The sequence below is a fragment of the Scyliorhinus canicula genome, chromosome 17 (genome assembly GCF_902713615.1).
Source record: "Scyliorhinus canicula chromosome 17, sScyCan1.1, whole genome shotgun sequence".
NCBI classification, from domain to species: Eukaryota; Metazoa; Chordata; class Chondrichthyes; order Carcharhiniformes; family Scyliorhinidae; genus Scyliorhinus; species Scyliorhinus canicula.
Window position 1 is genome coordinate 92,687,805 of NC_052162.1, and position 25,959 is coordinate 92,713,763.

The 25,959-nt window shown below is 47.2% G+C and overlaps 2 protein-coding genes across 5 annotated transcripts in view; one reads left to right on the plus strand and one right to left on the minus strand.

Moving 5' to 3' along the window:
- The window catches only part of LOC119952308 (sodium- and chloride-dependent neutral and basic amino acid transporter B(0+)-like), a 388,856-nt gene that overhangs the window by 217,677 nt on the left and 145,220 nt on the right, over positions 1 to 25,959 (minus strand). The gene's annotated exons all lie outside the window — the stretch shown is intronic.
- Positions 1 to 25,959, plus strand: part of LOC119952307 (sodium- and chloride-dependent neutral and basic amino acid transporter B(0+)-like) — a 188,390-nt gene that overhangs the window by 117,943 nt on the left and 44,488 nt on the right. For all 4 annotated transcript variants that reach the window (XM_038775955.1, XM_038775957.1, XM_038775956.1 and 1 more), the window contains 2 exons: positions 23,595 to 23,713; positions 24,029 to 24,128. In XM_038775955.1, coding sequence (XP_038631883.1) covers positions 23,595 to 23,713; positions 24,029 to 24,128 — 219 coding nt within the window. The remainder of the gene's footprint in view (positions 1 to 23,594; positions 23,714 to 24,028; positions 24,129 to 25,959) is intronic.

The following is a 25,959-nucleotide window of genomic DNA, read 5'->3' on the forward strand; positions in this document are numbered from 1 at the left end:
GCTGAGCAGCCCCCCCCCCCCACCCCACCCACAGGACTGAAGCGGTGCCCAGGCACCGACCGTCATTACAGAGGCCATCTTGCTACACAGTTCTACACAGTGACACCGGCCGTATGGGTGTGCCCACCCCCGCATCCCACATGCCACATGCGCCTGCCACAGCGCGCCCCCACCGCCCCCGAATACCTCGCCCAGCCACCAACTGGGGAACCATTCAGGGCCACACCCACAGCAGCCCCTAATGAGGGCAATGCCAGCCAGGGCGCCCCTGGCGGCAGATGCGGGGGCACCAACAGGGCTAGAGTGCGGGGGTTGGGGGGGGTGACGTTCGTGGGTTGGGCCTGCAGTGCCAATCGGGGCCACCATGTAGCCCATGGTACCTGGTTGGGCACAGGAGTATGCGCCATGCTAACATGTTGACCTTGCAGACCCTTGCAGACAATGGCTTTCGGACATCAACCCGTGAGCTGGCCGTCGTGGCGATGGCCGCAGCTCTGCAAGATGCGCTGTGGCAGTGTGAGCGGAGGCCGCTCAGAGAGGAGGCGGAGGCTGCAGAGGGGCAGTTGGCAGCCGCACAGGCAGCCAACTGGCCGAGAAGGAGGGGCCAAAGGGGCACCGGATAAGGCCCTGCATGAACCGCAACCGCATGTTGTTTGAGGACCTGCCGGCAGGGCCGGCAGATGTCCAGGTGGATCTGGCACACGGCTTTTTGTGAGAGGGCAGCCCTGTCCTGGGCCTCGGCCCACGCCGGCTCAGAATGCCTCAGTTCTTGCACACGCTGACCTATATCCGACATCGTCATCCCCATTGTCTCCACCGCGGACATCACCAGTGCAGTAATGGCCTGGGTGGCACGCATGACCGGTACCAACCCCTGCTCCAGCACGCGGACGGACTCCTACATCTGTGCCTTCAGGTGCTGGAAGCCGGCCATCATCCCCTCCTGTAGTCCTTGGGTCCCTGACTGCATCTCCACTGTGGTTGGGACTGGATGTTCCAGGAGCCCGGGACCCATCTGGGCGGCAACTGGTTCATGGAGCCTGGCTGCCCTTCGACTGTTTGGCCCCTCAGCTGCTCCTCCCTCCACCTGCTGTACCGGACCAACTGTGTGGTGCACCAGATAGTGTCCAGGAGTCTCTTGACTAAAGTGCCCAACCGAGTTGATAGTGTCTGAGATGGTGGAGGGTGTTGGAGACAGCTGTGACAGGAAGTCCGTGTCTTCCTCCGACCCGAACACTTGGGGTCTCCTGAGTCTCGGGCAGAGGGCTGGTGTTTGGGCTGCTCTCCCCATCAGCGCTCGGCCGCCTGGGGAGCAACTGCTCTGGCACTGGCTGGGGGGCGGAGGTCTCCGGATGGACCGACCCCATATCCGGCAGGTCCTGTAAGACACAAAACAACATGTATGATTAGACAGCGGGACATGGTGTGGCGTGAGGAGGTTGGGTGGTGGGGAGGGGGGGAGCGGTGAAGGGGCGGATGAGGGGAGTGCGGGGTGTGGGGGCTGAGGAGGGGTGGAGTGTGGGGGGGGTCAGTGAGAGGGTGGAGGGTTGGCCACACGTGTCATGGGGATGCGCAATTACGCAGGGTCTCACTTGCTCACCCGCTGTCGACCTCAATGTTGGCGACCTCCTTTTCCTCCAGGCCGCCGGCAACATCCAGTGTCCTCTGCTCGGGCACGGTGAAGGGACACAGGTCTGGTGATCCCCCTCCAGTCTTCTCCCGCTCCCGGCGATTGTGCGCCGCCTTCTACTGGGGGAAGGGGGCAAACATAAACAACGACACTGTTAGATGTTCTGACGCATGCAGTCCAGGTGTTGGGTAGATGATAGCATTAGTGGGCATGGCACCTAGCCATTGCAGCTGGCTTGCATGCTGGTATGTGGGGCAGGGTGGGGTTCGGCCGGTGGGGTGGGGGGGGGGAGGTGGGGGAAAGAGTCCAGGGTACATCATGTGCGTGGGGGGGAAGGGGGTTGCTGCCAGGAGCACAACGCTGCCTACTCACTTTGGCCGCCCTGAGGAGGTTGTGCAGTTTCTTCCTTCACTGGATGGCAGTCCAGACGACGTAGCCAACACCGCTGACCGCGTCTGTCACCTGCCCCCAGGCATGGCGAACTGTGTCCAGGAGGGTGTCCAGCTCAGCGTCCCTGAACCATGGCGCTGCTCTCCTTCCAGCCATCTTGTTGACTGGGATGGTGTGTGTGGGAGGAAGGATCGTTTAGGTGCGGCTGCAGTGTACGAGTCTCATGTGCGCCAATCACGGATCCGGCAAATCCGGCACTGTTTTGCATGGAACCGGTTGTGTTCCACGTGGCGATGTGCTAGCCTACTTAGAGTCTGTTTGTCCTAGGGGCTATTTAGCACAGGGCTAAATCGCTGGCTTTGAAAGCAGACCAAGCAGGCCAGCAGCACGGTTCAATTCCCGTAACAGCCTCCCCGAACAGGCGCCGGAATGTGGCGGCTAGGGGCTTTTCACAGTAACTTCATTTGAAGCCTACTCATGACAATAAGCGATTTTCATTTTCATTTCAGTTGCTGAATCAGTGTACTTGTTGCGCAGTGTTAGCACTTAGTTTCAAAATCGGAGAATGCAGCCTCCTGGTATCTGTCTTTTTATCCTTTAACGATTGTTATTAATCTGCATCTAATCACTTGTTTTCCGCTCTTCAAATCCATATGGACCCTAATCTTACGTAAGGGACTGTGATAGCTCAGTCAGTTCAAGCCCCGCTTCTTCACAGGTCATAATAAAAGATTAAGGGCTGGATTCTCCGCCGATGGGATTCTCCATCGCACCAGCAGAGCACCCATGCCTGCAGATTTTCTGGCAACGTAGGAAATCACATTGGAAGGTGGAGAGAACGGAGCATCCCGCTGCCGGCGATGGCACTCTGCACCAGGAAAACCGGCTGGAGGACCGGCAAATCCTGCCCTAAATGTCCACCTCACCCAAACAAAATGGCAAATTAATTACCTTGGACACTGTTAATCTCACCATAAAAAGCCTCTAACTAGACTTCTTTCAGTAAACACACAAAAACTTGACTTATTATAAATCAGACCTTTTTTTTAATACGCAAGTTATAAAACTGGTCAACAGGCAAGTTGTATTTTGGAATGTGTAATAATGTCCCCTTTTTCTCAAAATAAGATTTTCAAACCTTACCCACACACAACTGCAAAACTAGACAAAACAAACACAGTTCCCCGCACAAGCTGGGGTATAGGAAGGGTTATCTGAGAAAGGATCTTGATGTTGAAATGCCAGAATTCTGGTCATCATAGATTTTGGAAGACCTTTCGCATGGGTTTTTGGTGAAACTGGCCACGATGACTCCTACTTTTCATAACCTTACATATTTAAAAAAAACCAAATGAATTACTCTGATAAGATATTTCGGATGAAAGTTTAACTGACTCGAGACCAGATGTAACATAAAGGTGGGGGAGAGAGTAAGTGAGTGTCTTCTTCTTGCATGAGTGCTTCCGAGGCATGGTGCATGAACACACAGACAGACACACACACACGCATAAACATTCCCTCATACTCTCCCATGCACACACAAACATACACACACCCTCACATGCTCTCTCATGCACACACAGACACATACACCTACAAACACATCCTCATACACACACCCACGCGCGCACACACCCATACACCCTCACACATTCTCTTGTACACACGCACACATGCGCACACACATTCTCGCACACGCACACACCCACATACTCCACTGAGAGTTTTAAATCATAAAATGTTCAGAGAATACATCTCTCAGGCCAGGTGTTTGTTAATCAATCAGCAAGGGTCTTCATCCTGGCAACAGCACTTCTTTGTTAACTTAGATACACAAAGTATCTCTTCTCTCTTCAGGTACCCCCACCACTGGACAGCTATCTGCTGACCTTGGGTTTCTCGAAGAATTACATATTTGTCATAATATCCTCTCATGTATATAATGAGATGCAGACAGGCAATGATTGACACACCAGATAACACGACACAGAACAACCAATCACCAGACATAGAACATAGAACATAACAGAGCAGTACAGGCCCTTCGGCCCACGATGTTGCACCGTCCTGTGAAACCCTTCTAAAGTCCCTCTACACTATTTCCTTATCGTCTATATGCCTATCCAATGACCATTTGAATGCGTTTAGTGTTATCGAGTCCACTACTGTTGCAGGTAGGGCATTCCACACCCTTACTACTCTCTGAGTAAAGAACCTACCTCTGACATCTGTCCTATATCTATCTCCCCTCAATTTAAAGCTATGTCCCCTCGTGCTGGACATCACCATCCGAGGAAAAAGGCTCTTGATATCCACCCAGTCTAATCCTCTGATCATCTTGTATGCCTCAATTAAGTCCCCTCTTAACCTTCTTCTCTCTAACGAAAACAGCCTCAAGTCCTTCAGCCTTTCCTCATATGATCTTCCCTCCATACCAGGCAACATTCTTGTAAATCTCCTCTGTACCCTTTCCAATGCTTCCATATCCTTCCTATAATGTGGCGACCAGAACTGCGCACAATACTCCAAATGCGGCCGCACCAGAGTTTTGTACAACTGCAACATGACCTCATGGCTCCGAAACTCAATTCCTCTACCAATAAAAGCTAACGCCTTCTTAACAACCCTCTCAACCTGGGTGGCAACTTTCAGGGATCTATGGACATGGACACCGAGATCTCTCTGCTCGTCCGCACTACCAAGAATCTTACCATTAGCCCAGTACTCTGCCTTTCTGTTATTCCTTCCAAAATGAATCACCTCACACTTTTATGCATTAAACTCCATCTGCCACCTTTCAGCCCAGCTCTGCAGCTTATCTATGTCCCTCTGCAACTTGTAACATCCTTCTGCACTGTCCACAACTCCACCGACTTTAGTGTCATCTGCAAATTTACTCACCCATCCTTCTACGCCCTCCTCCAGATCATTTATAAAAATGACAAACAGCAATGGCCCCAAAACAAATCCTTGTGGCACACCACTAGTAACTGGACACCATTCAGAGCATTTCCCATCAACCACCACTCTTTGTCTTCTATCAGCTAGCCAATTTCTGATCCAAACTGCTAAATCACCCTGAATCCCATGCCTCTGTATTTTCTGCAATAGCCTACCGTGGGGAACCTTATCAAACGCTTTACTGAAATCCATATACACCACATCAACTGCTTTACCCTCATCCACCTGTTTGGTCACTTTCTCGAAGAACTCAATGAGGTTTGTGAGGCACGACCTTCCCTTCGCAAAACCATGTTGACTATCTCTAATCAAATTATTCCTTACCAGATGATTATACATCCTATCTCTTATAAACCTTTCCAAGACTTTTCCCACAACAGAAGTATGGCTCACTGGTCTATAGTTACCGGGGTTATCACTACTCCCCTTCTTGTACAAGGGGACAACATTTGCTATCCTCCAGTCCTCTGGCACCATTCCTGTAGACAAAGATGACTTAAAGAGCAAAGCCAAAAGCTCAGCAATCTCCTCCCTAGCTTCCCAGAGAATCCTAGGATAAATCCCATCCGGCCCAGGGGACTTATCTATTTTCACACTTTCCAGGATCGCTAACACCTCCTCCTTATGAACCTCAAGCCCTTCTAGTCTCGTAGCCTGTATCTCAATAATCTCCTTGACAACTTTGTCTTTTTCCTGTGAATACTGACGAAAAATACTCATTTAGCACCTCTCCTATCTCCTCGGACTCTACACACAACTTCCCACTACTGTCCTTGACTGGCCCTACTCTTACCTTAGTCATTCTTTTATTCCTGGCATACCTATAGAAAGCTTTAGTGTTATCCTTGATCCTACCTGCCAAAGACTTCTCATGTCCTCGCTTGGCTCTTCTTAGCTCTCTCTTTGGAGCCTTCCTAGCTAACTTGTAACTCTCAAGCGACCCAACTGAACCATCACGTCTCATCTTCACATAAGCCGCCTTCTTCCTCTTGACAAGTGATTCAACTGCTTTAGTAACCCATGGTTCCCTCACTCGACCACTTCCTCCCTGCCTAACAGGTACATACTTATCAAGGACATGCAGTAGCTGTTCCTTGAACATGCTCCACATTTCTATTGTGTCCATCCCCTGCAGTTTTCCTCTCCAGGCGATGCATCCTAAGTCTTGCCTCATCGCATCATAATTGCCTTTCCCCCAGCAATAACTCTTGCCCTGCGGTTTATACCTATCCCTTTCCATCGCTAAAGAAAACGTAATCGAATTGTGGTCACTATCACCAAAATGCTCACCTACCTCCAAATCTAACACCTGTCCTGGGTCATTACCCAGTACCAAATCATCGCCTCTTGTTGGCCTATCTACATACTGCATCAGGAAACCCTCCTGCACACATTGGACAAAAATGGATCCATCTAAAGTACCCGAACTATAGTGTTTCCAGTCAATATTTGGAAAGTTAAAGTCCCCCATAACAACTACCCTGTTATTTTCGCTCCTATCCAGAATCATCTTTGCAATCCTTTCCTCTACATCTCTGGAACTTTTCGGAGGCCTATAGAAAAGCCCTAACAGGGTGACCTCTCCTTTCCCGTTTCTTAACTCAGCCCATACTACCTCTGTATTCGAGTCCTCATCAAATGTCCTCTCAGCCACCATAATACTGTCCTTAACTAACAATGCCACCCCTCCCCCTCTCTTACCACCTTGCCTGAACTTACTGAAATATCCGGCACCTGCAACAACCATTCCTCGCCCTGCTCTATCCATGTCTCCGAAATGGCCACAACATCGAAGTCCCAGTTACTAACCTATGCCGCAAGCTCACCCACCTTATTCCGGATGGTCCTGGCATTGAAGTATACGCACTTTAGACCACCTTCCTTCCTGCCGGTACACTCGGGCAACTTTGAAACCTTACTCATGACCTCACTACTCTCCGCTTCTTGTGTACTGGAGCTACAATTCAGGTTCCCAATCCCCTGCTGAACTAGTTTAAACCCTCCCGAAGAGCATTAGCAAACTTCCCCCCGAGGATATTAGTACCCCTCTGGTCCAGGTGTAGACCATCCCGTTTGTAGAGGTCCCACCTACCCCAGAATGAGCCCCAATTGTCCAGGAATCTGAAACCCTCCCTCCTGCACCATCCGTGCAGCCACAAGATCAACTGCTCTCTCTCCCTATTCCTCGACTCGCTAGCACGTGGCACGGGTAACAACCCAGAGATAATAACTCTATTTGTTCTAGCTCTAAGTTTCCACCCTAGCTCCCTGAATTCCTGCCTTACATCCCTATCCCTTTTCCTACCTATGTCGTTGGTACCTATGTGGACCACAACTTGGGGCTGCTCCCCCTCCCCCTTAAGGATCCCGAAAACACGATCTGAGATATCGCGGACCCTGGCACCTGGGAGGCAACACACCAACCTAGAGTCTCTCTCGTTCCCACAGAATCTCCTATCTATCCCCCTAACTATGGAGTCTCCAATGACTAATGTTCTACTCCTTTCCCCCCTTCCCTTCTGAGCAACAGGGACAGACTCTGTGCCAGAGACCTGTACCCCATGGCTGACCCCTGGTAAGTCATCCCCCCCAACAGTATCCAAAGCGGTATACCTGTTACTAAGGGGAACGACCACAAGGGATTCCTGTACTGACTGCTTACCCCCAACCCCTCTCACCGTCACCCATCTATCTTTATTCTTTGGCGTAACTACCTCCCTGAAGCTTCTATCTATGACCCCCTCTAAGACACTAATACTATAAAACATACAAGGACTCTCGCTCTGTCACAGGTCACGGCTACTGAGATGGTTAGAGTGCACAAGCCAGTGAGCACCATTTCCATGTGATAGCGAGCTAGTCTGGTCAAGCCAGTAGAAGGTTATCAGTTAGATTAATAGTGTGTCAACCCACAGCAGATTATGTACAGCAATCAGCAAGTTCAATAAAACAGTGCTGGACCATCTCCTGGTCGGAAGCCTGTTTTCAGTTTCACTGCATCCAGTCGCAGTCAACATTGAACCAACTTACCCAACACATCAATACTCACAGCCCCGAATTAAACTGTCAGACTTCAAAAACAACTTGGGAGGGAGAATGTCAAAATTTCAATGCCCTTCAATTTTTCAAAAAGAGGTTCCTCACAATCCTGTGGTTAAAAAGTGACTTCACTGGGTATAGTGGGATCTTCCTTCACAGCGCAGGATATTTTAATTTAATTTCCCTTTTCGACATCTTTCATAGAAATCCCAGTGCAGATGGAGGCCATTTGGCCTATCGAGTCTGCACCAACCATTCAAAAGACTACCCTACACTGACCCTATTCCCACCCTATCCCTGTAACCCTACCTAACCTTTGGACACTTAGGGGCAATCATAGAAATTACAGTGCAGAAGGAGGCCATTGGGCCCATCTGTCTGCACCGGCCCTTTGAAAGAGCACCCCACTTAAGCCCATGCCTCCACCCTATCCCTGAAACCCAGGAACCCCATCCAACCTTTTTGGGACACTAAGGACAATTTATCATGGCCAATCCACCTAACCTGCACATCTTTGGACTGTGGGAGGGAACCGGAGCACCGGGACAAAACCCACCCAGACACGGGGAGAACATGCAGACTCTTGACAGACAGTGACCCAAGCCGGGAATCGAACCTGGGACCCTGGAGCTGTGAAGTATCTCTGTTAACCACTGTGCTACCGTGCTGCCGTAGAGCAGTTCCTCATCGGTGAAACCCAGGGCTGGGATGGCGTGTGTATGGAGTTAATTGTGTATATGCGGCTGCATCTTGTCAGCTACCCGAGTGCCAATCCCAAACCCGACGAATCTGGCACCGTTTCCCATTGGAATCGATTGTGTTCCACGTGGCGCTAGCCCCTTAACGGTCATTGAATCGGTCCGGGGCGGCGCCAGTTTTGCTGTCGGAGAATTCCACGAAACCTTTCCAGGCGTCAACACAGTCTCAGGAACGGAGAATCTGGCAGCACATCATGTTCTATTAAAGTTTTGATGTTGAAATGTTAACACTTGAAATGAGAGACCTGAGAAAGGTGTTTGTAGTTTTCAAATTGATTTACTTTCCCCATTTCAATGGTTTAGCCAGTCTGTGGGAACAATTCCCCACCAAAGCCCCCAATTTTGTCAAAACCATGTGAGAAGTGACAAATTGGTTCCGCTCTGTTCAACCTCCTCAATTGGTCACAACAAAGGTTTAAAGGTGCGACTTAATGTGGAAATAACAGTCCCATTTTTGGCGTGTATAGCAGGGCCTTTCTCGGCAGACAATCCCACTATCAAACATTATTCAGTCGCTTTTTCTGGCCTCGGGCTGGAAATCCATGCCGAGGCCACACTTACCTCATGTCCTGCACCTCGTCAGAGCAGAGAGCTCAGGGCCATTTTTAAATGCTGCCCGATCGCTCAAACCCCCTTGGACACTACACCGCAGCCCCTGGACCCCTCCCCGCACTGCCCCAACTTCTCTCTTAGAGAGCCCTCGAGCCCCTCCTCACCTCACCTCTTAAAGGCAAAGAACCCGTAGATCTGATCCCTGGCACTGGAGACCTTCCACCTGGGCACCATGGCATTGCCGGCCTGGCAGTGCCACCCAGTCTCCCTGGCCGTTCCAGGCTTGCACTACCTGATCACTTGGGGCCTCTGATGGCCTGGCAGATGCCGGCAGATACCATCACATTTGTGTGGTCCAGTGTTAAATGGTGCCATGGCGTGGTATCCCAGGCGTGGGCATTCGTTCCCGGGACTCGGACGCCGACATATATAAATGAGCTTAATGGCTCACTTATATACATTAATCTGGATCTCACTCAGTGAGGGCGAGATCCAGATCATGATGTCTCATGAGATTTAATGAGATCTTGTGAAGCTTTCTGAACATCCCAAATCTCACGAGAGGCCTCTCGCAAGATTTTTGTGGCTTCGACACGTCACCGAGTCAGGCGCAACTAGGCCATCCAATCGCACTCTAAGTTTCTGTATCACTAGCATGTGCCTTTTCTAAACCAATATGTATTAAACTATTTAAGCTGTGAGCACTAACAAGCTAATTGAATAAGGTTTCCTTTCATCAAAGAAAGAGCAAATTTATTAATCACTAAATTGAAGAAAAATTATAGAAACAAGATGTCAAGCTTTCGGCACTCGTGCAGACATTTGGGACAGACACACAAGCACACCACACACACACACACCCATAACAACATAGAAAAGCTATGTCACAGAAAGAGGCCATTCATCCCATCATGTCTCCGCTGTCCAAAAAAGAGAAAATAAGAAAATAACCACACATTTTAATCCCACTTTCCAGCACCTGGTCCATATTTGTGCAGGTTTCAGCACTTCAGATGCAGATCCAGATACCTTTTAAATGAGTTGAACGTTTTAGCCTCAAACAACAAATGAGGCAGTGAATTCCAGATGCCAACCAACATCTATGTGCAAAACATTTCCTTCATGCCCTTCTCGTCCTTCAACCAATCATCTTCAATTCATGCCGCCTGGTAGCAGAAACAAGTGTTCCTGTCTACCCTCGGGCCCTCATAATTTTGCACATCTCAATTGGGTCACCCCTTAGACTTCTCTGTTCCAAGGAAAACAACCCTAGCCTATATAATTTCTTCCCATATCTGCAAGTTTCAAGCCCTGCCAACATTCTCTGCACTCTTTCTACAGCAATAATGTCCTTCCTGTAATATGGTGACCAGAACTTTACACAAAACTCCAACTGTAGCCGAAGCAACATTTTATAGAGGGCCATCATTACATCCCTGCTTTTGTATTCTGTACCTCACTCAGCTTAAATAGTTTAATACATATTGGTTTAGAAAAGGCACATGCACATTCCAAAGTTTTCTTCACTACCTTATCCACCTGTCCTGCCACCTTTAAGAACTTGTGAACTCTCATTTTCTCACACCCTCTCAATGTCTTCCCGTTTATTGAGTATTCTCTTGCTTTGCCTGCTATCTCCAAATGCGTTACCTCACATTTTCCGGATTGAATCCCATTTGCCACTTCTCTGTCCACTCAACCAAACCATTCATATCATTCTGGAGTCGACAGCTATACTCTTCACTACCAAAGACACGGCTAATTTATGTACCATCTTCAAATTTCCCAATCATGCCTCCCACATCCAAGTCCAAATAATTACTATATACAACAAATAGCAAGGATCCGAAGATTGAGCTAAGTAACACCACTGGAAATGTTTTTTTAATTTGCAAAAACATAAATTGACCATTATTCTTTTTTTACTGTCATGGAGCCAATTTTGGATCCAATCTGCCAGTTCTTCTCTATAACTCATGAGATCTCACTTTTCTTGACCAGTCTGCCACATGAGACCTTGTTAAATGCCCAACTCAAATCCATGTAGACAACATCCACTACACACCTAGAGTACTGTGTACACTTTTGGTCTCCTTACTTGAGAAACAATGTACTGGCACTGGAGGGGATGCAGACGATTCACGAGGTTGATTCCGGAGTTGAGAGGATTGGCTTTTGAGGAGAGACTGAGTAGACTGGGAACATACTAATAGGAATTTTGAAGAATGAGGGGAATCTTATAGAAACATATAAAATTATGAAGGAATAGATAAGATAGCAACAGGGAGGTTGTTTCCACTGGCGGGAGAAACTAGAACTGAGAGACATTGCCTCAAAATAAGCGGAAACAGATTTAGGACTGAGTTGAAGAGAAACTTCTTCAACAAAAGGATTGTAAACTGTGGAATCCCTTGCCCAGTGAAGTATTTGACGCTATCTCGTTGAATGTTTTTAAGGAAATTATAGATAGATTTTTGAACAGTAAAGGAATTAAGAGTTATGGTAAGCAGGCAGGTAAGTAGAGGTGAGTCCACAAAAAGATCAGCCATGATCTTATTGAATGACGGAGCAGGATCGAGGGGCCAGATGGCCTCCTCCTGCTCCTAGTTCTTATGTACCCTCATCAATCCTCCTTGTTACTTCCTCAAAAACTTCTACTAAGTTAGTAAAGCATGATCTTCCCGAAATAAACCATGCTCACTGTCACTGAACAAACCGTGACTTACTTTTTTAAAAATTTAGAGTACCCAATTATTTTTTTCCAATTAAGAGGCAATCCACCTGCCCTGCACATTTTTGGGTTGTGAGGGTGAAACCCACACAGACAAAGGGAAAATGTGCAAAATTCACACAGACAGTGACCCGGGGCCAGGATCGAACCTGGGTCCTCAGTGCCGGAGGCAGCAGAGCTATCCACTGCGCCAATATGCCGCCCAATCAGTGACTTTCAAAATGCCAGTTTATCCTGTCTCTCAGAATTGTTTTCAATAATTTTTCAATGACTGAAGTCAGACTGAGGGGCTGGACGTTTTCTGGCCTATCCCTCACACCCATTTTAAATAATAGTACAATATTCACAGACTTCCAATACTCTAAGACCTCACCTGTAACTAGTGAAGATCAGAAAATGGTCTTACGAAGATCTGCTAGTTCCGTCTGGCTTCCTTCAACAGCTTGAGATTCAATCCATCTGGTCCTGTGTGTAAATCCATTCTCAAAGAATGTCAGTTCCTCCAGTATTTCCTCTCTCACTTATGCTTACTTTATCCAACATTTCACACTCCACCTCTTTAGCTTGAACGTCTGAATCACCTCTCTCCTTAGTGAAGACAGAGACAAAGTATTCACTGAAAACCCTGCCCACATCTTCTAAATCAACCCACACATTACCTGTACATTTCCAACAGGCCCTACCTTTTCCTTGTTCTATTGCTGTTAATGTATTGGTAAAACATCTGAGTATTTTCTTTGACTGTACTCCCAATATTTATTTGTATCCTCTTTTTGCTTTCCTAATTTCCATTTTTACTTCATCTCTCAACTTTCTATAGTCCTCCAGGCTTTCTACAGTATTAAATCATTTGTGACTGTCATAAGATTTCTTTTTTTGCTTTATCTTGACCTGTAGGCTTCTGGATAATCAAGAGGCTATAGTGTTATCAGTATCACATGTCTACACTGTCCACAGAGTATCGCATTTGAATTACTCCCTCTGATTTGACTCAGTCCTTACTTCAAGTTGCTGTCCATTCAACTTTCACCAGTTCACCTCTCAACTTTGTAAAATTTAGCATTCCCCCCATTTAGAACTTTTACTCCTGTTCATCTGTGTCCTCTTCCATAATTATGCTACATCTAACTATTTTATGGTCACCATATCTAAAATGGTTCCCCACTGCTACGCCATCCACTTGCCCAGCTTTATTTCCCAAGACTAAATCTAGAATTATACACCCTCTCGTTGGCTTGTTACGTGCTTGCGAAAATAGCTCTCTTAAATGCAATTCAAGAGTTTTTCGTCCTCTGTCCACTCCACACTGTTTGTATTCAAATTGATATTAGGGTAGTTGAAGTCCCCAATGATTACTGCCCTATTATTGTTGTCTATATATTTGCTCTTCGAACTCTCTTCCATTTGGGGGTTTATAGTACACTCCAAGCAGTATAGCTGTCCCATTTCTATTTCTGAGCTCAACCTATAAGGCTTCATTTGATCGATCATTTAATATATCATCCCTCCTCAGAGCTGTGATTGATTCTTTACCGGGGAGGTGGTGGTGTAGCCATCTGGGATGGCCCCTTTCAGTATATAAAATGGACACTTGCACAGCCTATAGGGAAATATGGATAATACGAAGCAACAAGCAGTCACAGAGCCTGAATGTATATTTGGGAAGCAGTCACCAGACGGAATCGAAACTCTGGGTCGATTAACAAATTGATGGCCCATCTCCGAGGAACAAAGGACTGTCACTCAGGTAGCCGATATTGTCGTAGACATTCCAGCACCACTACCCCAACCAGGAGGCACAAACAAAGTAAGGTCAACGGCCACCAAGACACGCCCAGCCATCAAGACACCTGCCTCTTTATTGGTTTAAATCGATGACAATGAACAAGAAGCGTCCCAATTAATTGGGACCGAGTTTAAGGCCCGCCTAAAAGTGTGCAAAGCCCCTCCAAGTATAAGAAGGAACCCTTGCCAACGGTTCAGCCTCTTGTAATTGGCTCTCAACCTGAGAGACCCATGCACCTGCACCATCAGAAGCCAGTAAGTTCAAGTTCAACGCTTGCTACTAGACGGACGACCTTGGCTGTACTCCTGTTACCTTTTCGAACCCTACAGCCTCAGATCCGAACAACGGCCATTGTTCCTCTGACCTATGTGGGCACCCAAAGTTAAGTATAGGTGTTAGTGATAGATATAATTTAGCCTGTCATGTTATTGTGCATGAGAATCATACTGTGTGTAAATAAAGTACCATTGACTTGAACTAACTAACTGGTGTATTAGCTCTTTGATCGGTATTCGGTTGAACCTTGTGGCGGTATCAAGAGATACCTGGCGACTCTGAACGCATACTCATAATTAAGATTAAGAAAAGTGACATTATTAACTGCCATATTTATACCAAGTAAATATAGCAACATTACTGGCGACATCTGACTGGACTCGACTTAGAAGTGGCTTTGTCACTCCGAGAGAACCCAACTAGAATTAGAAACCCAATTGGAAAAAGAAAAACCACAAGCGTAAGACCAATATCGATCAAACCTCCAAGATTCGGAAGTGTGTTATTTGCATGCATACGAACAAGGGATATAAGGTAACCTTTATAGATTTTGTTGCGTAAAACTGTCGTGAGTTTTGTCGACCGAAAAATAGCTTAAGCCGTACCCGTGTTTGCATCATCGCTTTATTCCCCCCTGTTCCAAATTTACAGTAGAAAGCCAGAGATAACAGAAGAGATGGCAATGAAGGCAATGGAATGCCTTATGAACACCCAGGAATTTGAGATTGCAGTGACCAATAAAGCAGAGCAGTGTCCCATATGGGAAGAGGAAATTCAAAAATATCTGAAAGGGAAAGGCTGGCCCCTTTGGAGCGAATATTGTGCAAATGACGAAACAGGTCCTGGAAATATAGGACATACTTGGTGGGAGAACATGACCGAGATTCATAAGAAAAGCTTAGCGAAAGCTCGTAAGGCGATGGCAATCGTGTCCTGCTTGGCACAATTGTGAGGCACAGAGGAGGTCGTGAAAACACGCCGCAGAACGATTGAAGATAGAGAGAAGAATAGTGAGGGAGACGTTAGCGAGTGCGAAAAAGTAAACAGGCAACTGAGAGAGCAGTTAACGGTGAAGGACAAGGAGATGGCTGATGTCAAATGGACACACCAATCTTGTCTCACCCACCTAAGTAGCTTTCGGTCACAATACGATAAGGCCTACCAAGACACACAACGTGCGGTGTTGGTACGAGAAGAAACAGAACTCCATGTTGAGCAATTAAAAGTACAATGCTAAGATTTAAAAGCAGCCCTACGAGCACTCCATAGTTCCACGATGGTGCAAAGGCAGAGCTCGGTAGACCATGCCAAATGCCAAAAACAAATTGCAGACCTGCAATCCCTACTTTCTGTACAAAATGGCTTCCAGAATACGTTTGGACCCCAATTAGATCAGGAAAATGGCCCCGACTGGCAGGAGTTAAATGAGACTGCCCATAGATATGTACATGGATCATGTGCTCTGGATAAACAACAGAAAAGAAAAGCACCCCCACCCCTGACTGCACAGGTGGAGCACAACCTTATGAACCCTGTCACCACACAGCGCAGGGCCACAACCAATGGAGACCCCGATTTTCTGTACACCACCCCATTAACCGTCACTCAATTAAGGGACGCATGCAATAAAATCACACTGTTCCTACCCACATCGGACGCACACCATCATTCTGCAAGAATAAAACAACAGGCGACCATGTACGGCCTGGACGAAAAGGAGCAGGTGAAGCTCACAGTTTTGAGCCTTGACCCCTCAGTCGTGGCAGCCCTTCCCGATCCACAAAATATAGAAGGAGGCACCCTCCAAGAAATGCATGCAGCGATCCTAGATGCGATCGTCTACAATAAAAGAGACCCCGTAGAAGGCCTAAACAAATGTAGGCAGAAAAAGACAGAGCACCCCACAGCGTTTGCTGGACACCTGTGGACTCATTTCACAGCAGTATTCAGAGAGTAAGCCCGTGCCCATTTGACACCAGAGAATATGGCCAAATGGACTTGAATCCTAGTCTCCCACGTGACAGAAGCAGGACAGAGAGCTTGCGCCAATTACTACTCCTCAGATGAGACCCACAATGAGAAGTGGGTGCTAGAGAGATTAACCCGAGCTTGAGAACAGTCACTTCAGGGAAAATCAGATTATGGCAAACTAAAGGAAAACAAGCAGATGCTAACATGCATCCAGTCAGGACGCACCAGAACCCCGCATGGGTAAATGAGGGAAAAAATAGCCCACAACAGCCTAAATCTTTAGAGTGTCACAATTGCGGACAATTAGGACATTACATACGAGAGTGCAATGCGCCCCAGAAACAACAGCGAAACCGGCAGGCAAACACCCTGAATAAGAATAGAGCAAAGCCCATTCATAGTATTACCGCCCATTCCGATAACGCAGACATGAATGGCACTGATTGACGGTGTTCGGACTCCACAACTTGGGTCTGCGACACACTTTGGGACAAGTCCGGAAGACCGGTAGTCGCAGGCACAGTCCGGAGACACCCCGTCGAATTTCTTTGGAACACAGGAGGGTCCTGTACCACGCTAAATTCCTCCACAATGTTCCAACGGGATACATAGCCCACCACAGACACCATTACCCTCAGCGGTTTCACAGGACACTTGCAGCAGGGACACATTACAGCCCCTGTAGCAATCTAGATTGGCAATATTAAAACCAAACACCCCATTGTTCTCGTAGATCTACCCCAGACAGCCAAACACATTTTACGTGTAAATTTTATGAGCTCCTACAATCTTTTGTTCGATCCCGTCAATAAATGTGTGTAGGGAATGGCAAAGGCATCACAAGCCCCCGCCACGCTCACAGTTGGAGACTCCGCACACAGGATTAGCACAGTAGGAGACTTCTGGTTTGATCCACAAACCATTAGTCAGGACAGAGATGTGAGAGACGTTTTGCAGTGACACAAAGCTTCTTTTGCCCAACACAAGCACGACTGCAGCAAAATAGCAGGTTTAGTGAACATTACAGGACCCGACTCCAAACCCCAAAAATAGTACGGTTTTCCCCAACAAGCAGAGGGAGAAATCGCAAAGGTGATACAGAGTTTGGTTGACCAAGACATACTTCAATCAATAGCCTCAACTAACAATGCCCTAATTTGGCCCATCAGGAAACCCAATGGCTCACAATGGAACTAAACAAAGTAACCCCATTAGCAGCCCCCACCGTAGCCACGGGTTTCGAGACCATGTTAAAACAGGGATTCCAATCAAACTTTTCCGGTTTTCGACATCAGCAACGGCTTTTGGTCCATACCATTGGATAAAGCGTGCCAATATAAATTTGCTTTCACCTTCCAGGGACAGCAATACACGTGCACGTGCCTACCACAAGGTTTCCACAATTCCCGCTCCATTTTCCACCGACAGCTGGCGAATGCATTAGCAAAATTTTCCCTACTCGATTGTCTTGTCCAGTATGTAGATGACTTGCTTCTACAGACAGACACTAAGGGAGAGCACATTTTGCTTTTCACCGAATTATTAGGACTCATTCACAAGATTGGATGTAAAGTAAACCCCTAAAAGGCCCAGAATCTACAGGAAAAAGTAATTTATTTAGGAACAGTGATCACCCATGGTAAACGCGAGATCGAGCAGAAACGCATCAACTCCATTGTCAAATTACCCTTGCCCCATAATGTCAAAGCCCTCCGGTCATTTCTAGGATTTGTTGGCTACTGCAGGAACCACATCGACGGGTTTGCCGCAAAGGCAGCCACTCTTTCCGAACTCCTAAAGAAGCAAGCCCCTTGGGAATGGTTTCCACAACACACGGATGTCATGGATGCATTAAAACGAGCCCTCAGCACATCTCCAGCATTACAGGTCCCAGATCCCCTCTCCCCATACACAATTAAGGTTGCAATCACCGACCGAACCCTTTCGGCCGTGCTCCTCCAAGAAAGAGAAGATCGTTTAGGCCCCATAGCTTTTTGGGCTGTTCAATACTTCACCTACATAACAGGACTCAACCCCGTCACCATTTTAACAGAGCACACCCAACCCAACTTCTACTAAATGATAGACTAAAGGACAGCACAGTCAGCCAAATTCGCGCGGCACGATCGACCTTGCTCTTACAAGGACGAGACATTACAGTGCAAAGGACGAAAAGACACACTTTTCTCGCCGATAATTTACAATACGCAGGCACCCCACTTGAGTGTGAGATCATTACCACCAGGCAGAACACAGGAAATATTGTACCCAAATCAGCTTCCCCGAAACCATGTACTACAATGCAGAGACCCCAGCCCACAGACACAGACGCACCTCTAAAGATTTATGTGAATGGCTCCTTCACAGTTTTAAATGGTAAACAAATCACTGGTTGTGGCATTTATGTAGACGACACGCAGGGACGCGCATTAGAGGAAATATCATTGAAATTGCCTGGAGATCTAGGTTCGCAGGCAGCAGAATTAGCAGCCGTAGCATATACTGTAGAGCACCCCGACTCGTACCCGACCCCAGCCGACATATAATCCGACAGCCTATATGTCTGCAATAGTTTAACGGAATTCCTACACCTGTGGGAATTTAGTGGTTTTGTTTCCGTGGATGGAAAACCCCTACCCTCAGCCCCATTACTCCAGCACATTCTCAGGATGGCTAAAGAGCGGAAATATGGCATCATTATGTTTGTAGCCACTATCGTTCTCCCCCCCCCCCCCCCCCCCCCGGTAACGTTAAGACAGACGCCGCCCTAGCAAAGGCAGGTTCCAGACACGGTCACTTTTGGAGTCCCCCCGAGAGCGCCCCAGTACACACGGTCCAGGTTTCACAGACCAATATTCAAGATTTAGCTCAGGCCTAAAAGGAAGACGCACAGCTCAGGGAGGTTTTAAAAGGTAACTTCCCAGCCCCCTACGATAAGTTTAAAAACACTTTAAGGACACACGACGGTATAATTTTAAAAGAAGGTATTCATGTGGTCCCCACCCAGGATAGAAACCAAATTATCTGCCAATTCCATGACAACCATGGACACCAAGGGATAGTTGCAACCCTTGCCCACCTCAGACCCCTCTGCTGGTGGCCCGATTTGAAATCAAATATAACACATTACATTGAAAATTGTTTAATTTGCGCCCAGAACAATCCAGACAGATATGCAAGGAAAGATCAGCTCAGTCACACCTGCCCTGTTAATGGCTCCTGGACGAATTTTCAGATTGATTACATAGGACCCCTACCCCTCTGCAAGAATGGTTTTAAGTATGTGTGGGTGGTCATTGACATCTTCACGAAATGGGTGGAAGCTTTTCCATCCAGAACGAACATGGCTAAAGCAACGGCCAAGATCCTAACGCAGCGCATCTTTATAAGATGGGGACTTCCCCGTAGTATAGAGTCAGACCAAGGCTCACATTTTACAGGACGCGTAATGAAAAATGTCCTCACAATTTTTGGAATCTGCCAAAAATTTCAAATTGCATAGCACCCCCAATCAAGCAGAATCGTTGAGAGAATGAATAGGACTCTCGAAGCAACCCTCAGGAAAATACCACATGGGACACAGTTCTCCCATTTGCACTAATGTTCATAAGGAACATGGTATCTACTTCGATAGGATACACCCCCACACCCTCATGACCTCGGACGCCCCATGAAGGCGACAGAATACTTGTTAAGACTTGATTTGGCCAGCCTCACAGTCATCGCCCTCACCCATGAGAAACCAGAACAGCAGATTCTCGATAATGTAAAAGCAGCCCAGCTCGCTGCAGTTGTTAGGCTTGGTACACAAAAGAAACAAAGTAAAGTGTGTTTTGACAAGACAGTATATGCCACAGAATTTTCAGTCGGGCAGCAGGTCATGCTCTCCCTATACAGCCCCAGTTCATTCTTCTCCCCCAAATTTGCAGGACCCCACTCCATTTCAGACAAAGTCAGCTCCTCCTTATATAAGATCACTTATCCCAATGGCAAGTCAGGATGGTTTTACATAAACCAGCTTAAGGCTTATGGCACACAGAACAACCACACACACCACATCTCACTTGCAGCAGCAGATGAGCACCAGTGTTGGGTGGGGTTACTGGGTTATGGGGATAGGGTGGAGGTGTTGACCTTAGGTAGGGTGCTCTTTTCAAGGGCCGGTGCAGACTCGATGGGCCGAATGGCCTCCTTCTGCACTGTAAATTCTATGATAATCTTAAACAAGATAATAACAGATATTATGCTTGTGTCCACAGAAATCGAGAACAACAGAAAACACAGTAACAAGAAGGAAAAAAAAGAACATGAAGACAGACGTCATGATCTACATTTGGATCTTCATGGGATCAATACAGTTGCGAGCGGACGTGACCCCCTGATCCCCACCCCACAGTCCATGAATGTTTCCCATCTCTGCACACACCACACCCAGAGACAGGCACTGCTACACCAACCTGGTGGTACACATTTATCACATGGTATTCCCTGTCCTCCATCGCAGAAGCACTGTTAGTCATTGCAATACTCTGCAGTGTCATCCAGACACTGAGACTTCGGAAATGGCGAAGGAAAGCCTCCCGCACTCTGGTACACACCCTCAGACCCCCTATTTTCGGACTTCAGTAAACCCCCACTCTATTTGTGATTAAAGTGCATCAACTATTTTTTTTGTTTGTTTGTTCTCATAAAAGAAAGATGTAAAATTCTATACTTGACCACCAAGATACAGAGACATGTAATGATGCTATTGTATAGTTTATACTGTAGTAAAATCTTTTGACTGATTAAGGATAGTTAGGAAAAGAATAGTTAGAGGTTCTCATGTTCTAAATGTAATGCATGCCTGAATGTCATAGCGCCCTTTAGAATTTTAGAATAATGTGATGTACATAAAGCAATTTAGGTAAAGGTTTGAATCTATAGGACAGAGTGGAGTAGAACCTGTCCTTGATTGCGGGTGCTCGACTTAGGCAGAGAACAAAGACGATTCAGTAATATGATCCTTTACGCTTCGCGTTGAGGATCACAAGGAGGGAGTGTAGCCATCTGGGATGGCCACTTTCAGTATATAAAATGGACACTCGCACAGCCTATAGGGAAATATGGACAATATGAAGCAACAAGCAGGCACAGAGCCTGAATGTATATTTGGGAAGCAGTCACCAGACGGAATCGATACTCTGGGTCGATTAACATATTGATGGCCCATCTCCGAGGAACAAAGGACTATCACTCAGGTAGCCAATACTGTTGCAGACATTCCGGCACCTTTACCCCAACCAAAAGACACAAACAAAGCAAGGCCAACGGCCACCTGAGACAAGCGCAATCATCAGGGCACCTGGCCCTTTATTGGTTTAGATCGATGACAATGATCAAGAAGCAGCCCAATTAATTGGGACCAAGTTTAAGGCCCACCTAAAAGCGCACAAAGCCCCTCCAAGTATAAGAAGGAACCCCTGCCAACAGTTCAGCCACTTGGAATTGGCTCTCAACTGGAGAGACCCTTCCACCTGCACTACCAGAAGCAAGTAAGTTCAAGTTCAACGCTACCGACCAGACGGACGACCATGCTTTCACCATGGCAACCTTCTACTCGGGTCCAGTTGGCAACCAATTGGCACTCTCTTGTCTTCCAGTACAAACTGTTGTTCCCTTTGCTATTGGTATTCGTGCAAACTGTCCTGATCATTGCAAAAGAAAATGCTTCTCCGCCATTAGCAGTACTCATTTTCTGTACAACCAGAAAACTATTTATCAATGGCTGAGATGACGAAATGGAAAGACGCACATTTTTAAAAATAAATTTAGCGTACCCAATTATTTTTTTCCAATTAAGGGGCAATTTAGCGTGGCCAATCCACCTAACCTGCACATCTTTTGGGTTGTGGGGGTGAAAACCACACAGGCACGGGGAGAACGTGCAAACTTCACACAGACAGTGACCCAGGGCCGGGATTCAAACCCGGGTTCTCAGCGCCGTCGGCAGCAATGTTAACCACTGTGCCACAGTGCTCTCCCAGAAAGACGCACATTTGAGTTTGTTGCTGACACTAAGCTAGATGGACATTTCAACATTTGGAAAATCATAATACTATTAGGCCGAATCAACATGGTTTTGTGAAAGGAAAATCATGTTTACTAGATTTCTTTGAGTGTGCAGCAAGCAGGGTGGATAAAGAGGGTCCAAAAATCTGGGGCTGGATTCTCCGATCCCTGACACCAAAATCGCATTCAGCGAAGGGGACGGAGAATCCCCGATGACAGTAAAATTGCCTGAAATTGTTCCGCCTCCTGAAAAACGCAATATTCTAGGAATATGCCGCACGCTGTATCCACAGCCTCAGGCCATTGCATGAGGCCTGCCCCGCGATGCTCCGTCCCCGACTGGCCAAGTTCCCTACGGTGTGGGACACCTTCTCACCTGACGTGAACTCAGCGTGGCAGCTGCGGACTCAGTCCAGCGCTGCCACAGTGGGGGAAGGGCCGATCTGTGGGAATGGGGGGGGGAGGCTTCATTCGGGGCTGGAGGCACTGTAGGGGGGAAACGGTCCGGGGCGCACAAGGGCCGAGGGGGGGGGGAATATTTTTGCGGTCCGCGGGCTGCATCTGCCGTGAAGCATGGTACGGTCGCTGCAGGCACCCTGCCAGGGACTTAGCAATGCTCTGGGCTGTATCGGCAGCTAGAGTTGGGAGCTCTACGCTGACTGGATGCTAGCTCTCTCCGGAGCAGGGAATCAGTGGCCATTTTGCGCCAGCTTTCCTGGCGTAAAACACCACCATTTTCACGTTGGCGTGGGGACTTAGCCACCCAAACTGAGAAGCCAGCCCATGGTATAAGAAATTCAGGGCACCATTAAACTAATTCCCATCTCAAGCGCATTTATCCGCGTGTTTTCTGGCGCTAGGAGCGTCAAGAAGCACATGAGTATACAATATAACTCGCATTAGATAAGGGGCCTCAGCATGCAACACGCGGCCGAGGCAGCACATAGCCCCTGTTTGATAGACTAAGGAGCTCCACTTGCCAAAACACCCCAGTGTCGCGAGAGGAGGACGCCCGACCGCCCCCATCCAGGACGCACTATGGGAGGGTTCCCGTACCACACCCCCACCCCTCCCCCACACCCTTGCAGGGCATCCGCAGCCCAATTGCACCCCATTGACCAGCGGCGAAATGGAGAATCCCAATGGCGGAGAATTCAGCCCCTTGTTTCCGACCCTGCTCAGGCAAAAAAACTACCCACTCAACTTCCTCTGGTTTTCCAGCACAGTCTTCCAAAATCTGGTGTGGCGGGATGGAGAAAGCTGCCCAGAGTTTCCAACATTGAACAGAAGATTCAAGCCAATCTTTGTGATTCCTCAGAGAGATGACCCAGTGGATAGAGGAATCTGTCCTTGTTTGCCCCTCTGATTTTCAGGGGTTTGGTCTCTCGTGTGATGAGTTTTTCTGGGACTATACAAACTATTTATTAATTACTGATTTTATTTCAACAGAGTCAGTTCTCACAACCCTACTGGACCAGTTCCCCAAGTTTCTCCGATCAAAGCGTCTTTACCTGATAACTGGTGCTTGCTTGTCATTTTATATTTTCGGCTTTCTATACGTGACACAGGTATGTTGTGCTTTAATCATTTATGATAATTTTGACAAGTCATGCAGGTTATAAATCATCAGAATCAGAACTTTCACAGGATTAAGTAGATCTTTAGTCCTGTTAGTTTTTAAAATCATTTTATTTAGTATTGTACAATGATGGTGTGGAACTTAGTGACCTTTGCTGCTACTAAATACTGGGGATACAGTCAGGTTAAGACAGTATTTGTGTAAAGTTGTAGGTTTATCATATCGCAGCATTCCTTATTTTGAATATTAGAGTCCTTGGGTGGTCTCAAACACCAGACATTCAAATTTTCCATTTTAATTTTAGGCTGGGATTTATTGGCTAAACTTAATGGATCATTTCCGTTCTGGATGGGCCATCCTTATAGCTGCTCTGCTGGAACTGATTAGTCTAAGCTGGATTTATGGTGAGTGTCACAGCAAAAACACAGAAATAAAATTAAGTAATTCAGTTCAAATACTTGTTTGGATCATCATGTTGCTTCAGAGAATAAAAAAGCCACGGAATTTAACCAAAACATTTCTAAGTATAATTTGGGGCGATTTTGACGGGGTGCTTCCTGCTGGCCTTTTGGGTGAGATCAACACCGGTCACACATACTTCAGTGATTTGTTTGGGCCTGGGGAGTTTCTAGCCTGTAAAGCTCACACTGAGGGCCGGATTCTGCATTTGGGAAACAAATGCTGACGCTGGGACTGAATGGGAGGTATTACATGGTCCTGATGGGGGCGCCATTGCCGGAGGCATTCAAGGCATGCTAATTGGCCTGCAATCACGCCACGTGGAACTGGTATAATTCTAACCTGGCCAGCATGGGATTCGCTGGAGTCGGATAAGTAATGGAGAGCGTGACAAGCTGAAGCTGCATATAAGCAATCCACTTCCCACACACTCTCACACCAGCCAAGACGATGGCACCATGGAGAGCAGCCACCAGGTTCTCAGACACAGAGTTGGAGAAACTGCTGGGTACTTAGGAGAAGTGGAACACCCTCTTTTCCCGAGTTGGAAGGAGGCTTCCAACCGCCGAGGTTAACCGAGCCGGAGCGGAGGTGACAGAGGTGGTGAGTGCCATGGGCCCCATTGTGAGGACCGGCCAGCAGTGCTGGAAGAAGCAACACAAACTCCTCAGGGTGACCCAGGTAAGCCACTACCTCTGTGACCCTGGCACCATCCCCATCCTATAAGACTATAGACATAGGAGCAGAATTATGCCATTCGACCAATCAAGCCTGCTCCGCCATTTAGTCATGGATGATATGTTTCTCATCCCATTCTCTCATTGCCTTCGCTCCATAATCCCTGAATCCCTTGTTAATCAAGAACCTATCTATCTCTGTCTTAAAGATATTCAGTGATTTGGCTTCCACAGCCTTCTGCGGCAAAGATTTCCACAGATTCACCACTCTCTGGCTGAAGAAATTCCTCGTTATCTCAGTTTTAAAGGATCGTCCCTTTAGTCTGAGATGGTGTCCTCTGGTTCTAGTTTTTCCTACAAGTGGAAATATCCTCTCCATATCCACTCTATTCAGGCCTCGCAATCTTCTGTAAGTTTCAATAAGGTCCCTCCTCATCCTTCTAAACTCCAACGAGTACCGACCCAAAGTCATCAACTGTTCTTCATACGATAACGTCTTCATTCCAGGGATAATTCTTCTGAACCTTTTCTCATTGGAGCGAAGGAGGATGAGAGGTGACTTAATTGAGGTGTATAAGATGATGAGAAGGATAGATAGCGTGGACGTTCAGCGACTTTTTCCTTGGGTGGATGTAGCTGTTACAAGGGGGCATAACTATAAGGTTCATGGTGGAAGATATAGGAGGGATGTCAGAGGTAGGTTCTTTACTCAGAGAGTGGTTGGGGCATGGACCGCACTCCCAGCTATGGTAGTGGAGTCGGACACTGTAGGAACTTTCAAGCGATTATTGGATAGGCATATGGAGTGCACTGGAATGATTGGGAGTAGGTTGATTTGATCTTAGTTTCAGACTAGTTTGGCACAACATCGTGGGCCGAAGGGCCTGAGGATGAGGGGGGATCTTATAGAAACATTTAAAATTATGAAGGGAATAGATAGGATAGATGCAGGCAGGTTGTTTCCACTGGTGGGTGAAAGCAGAACTAGGGGGCATAGCCTCAAAATAAGGGGAAGTAGATTTAGGACTGAGTTTAGGAGGAACTTCTTCACCCAAAGGGTTGTGAATCTATGGAATTCCTTGCCCAGTGAAGCAGTTCA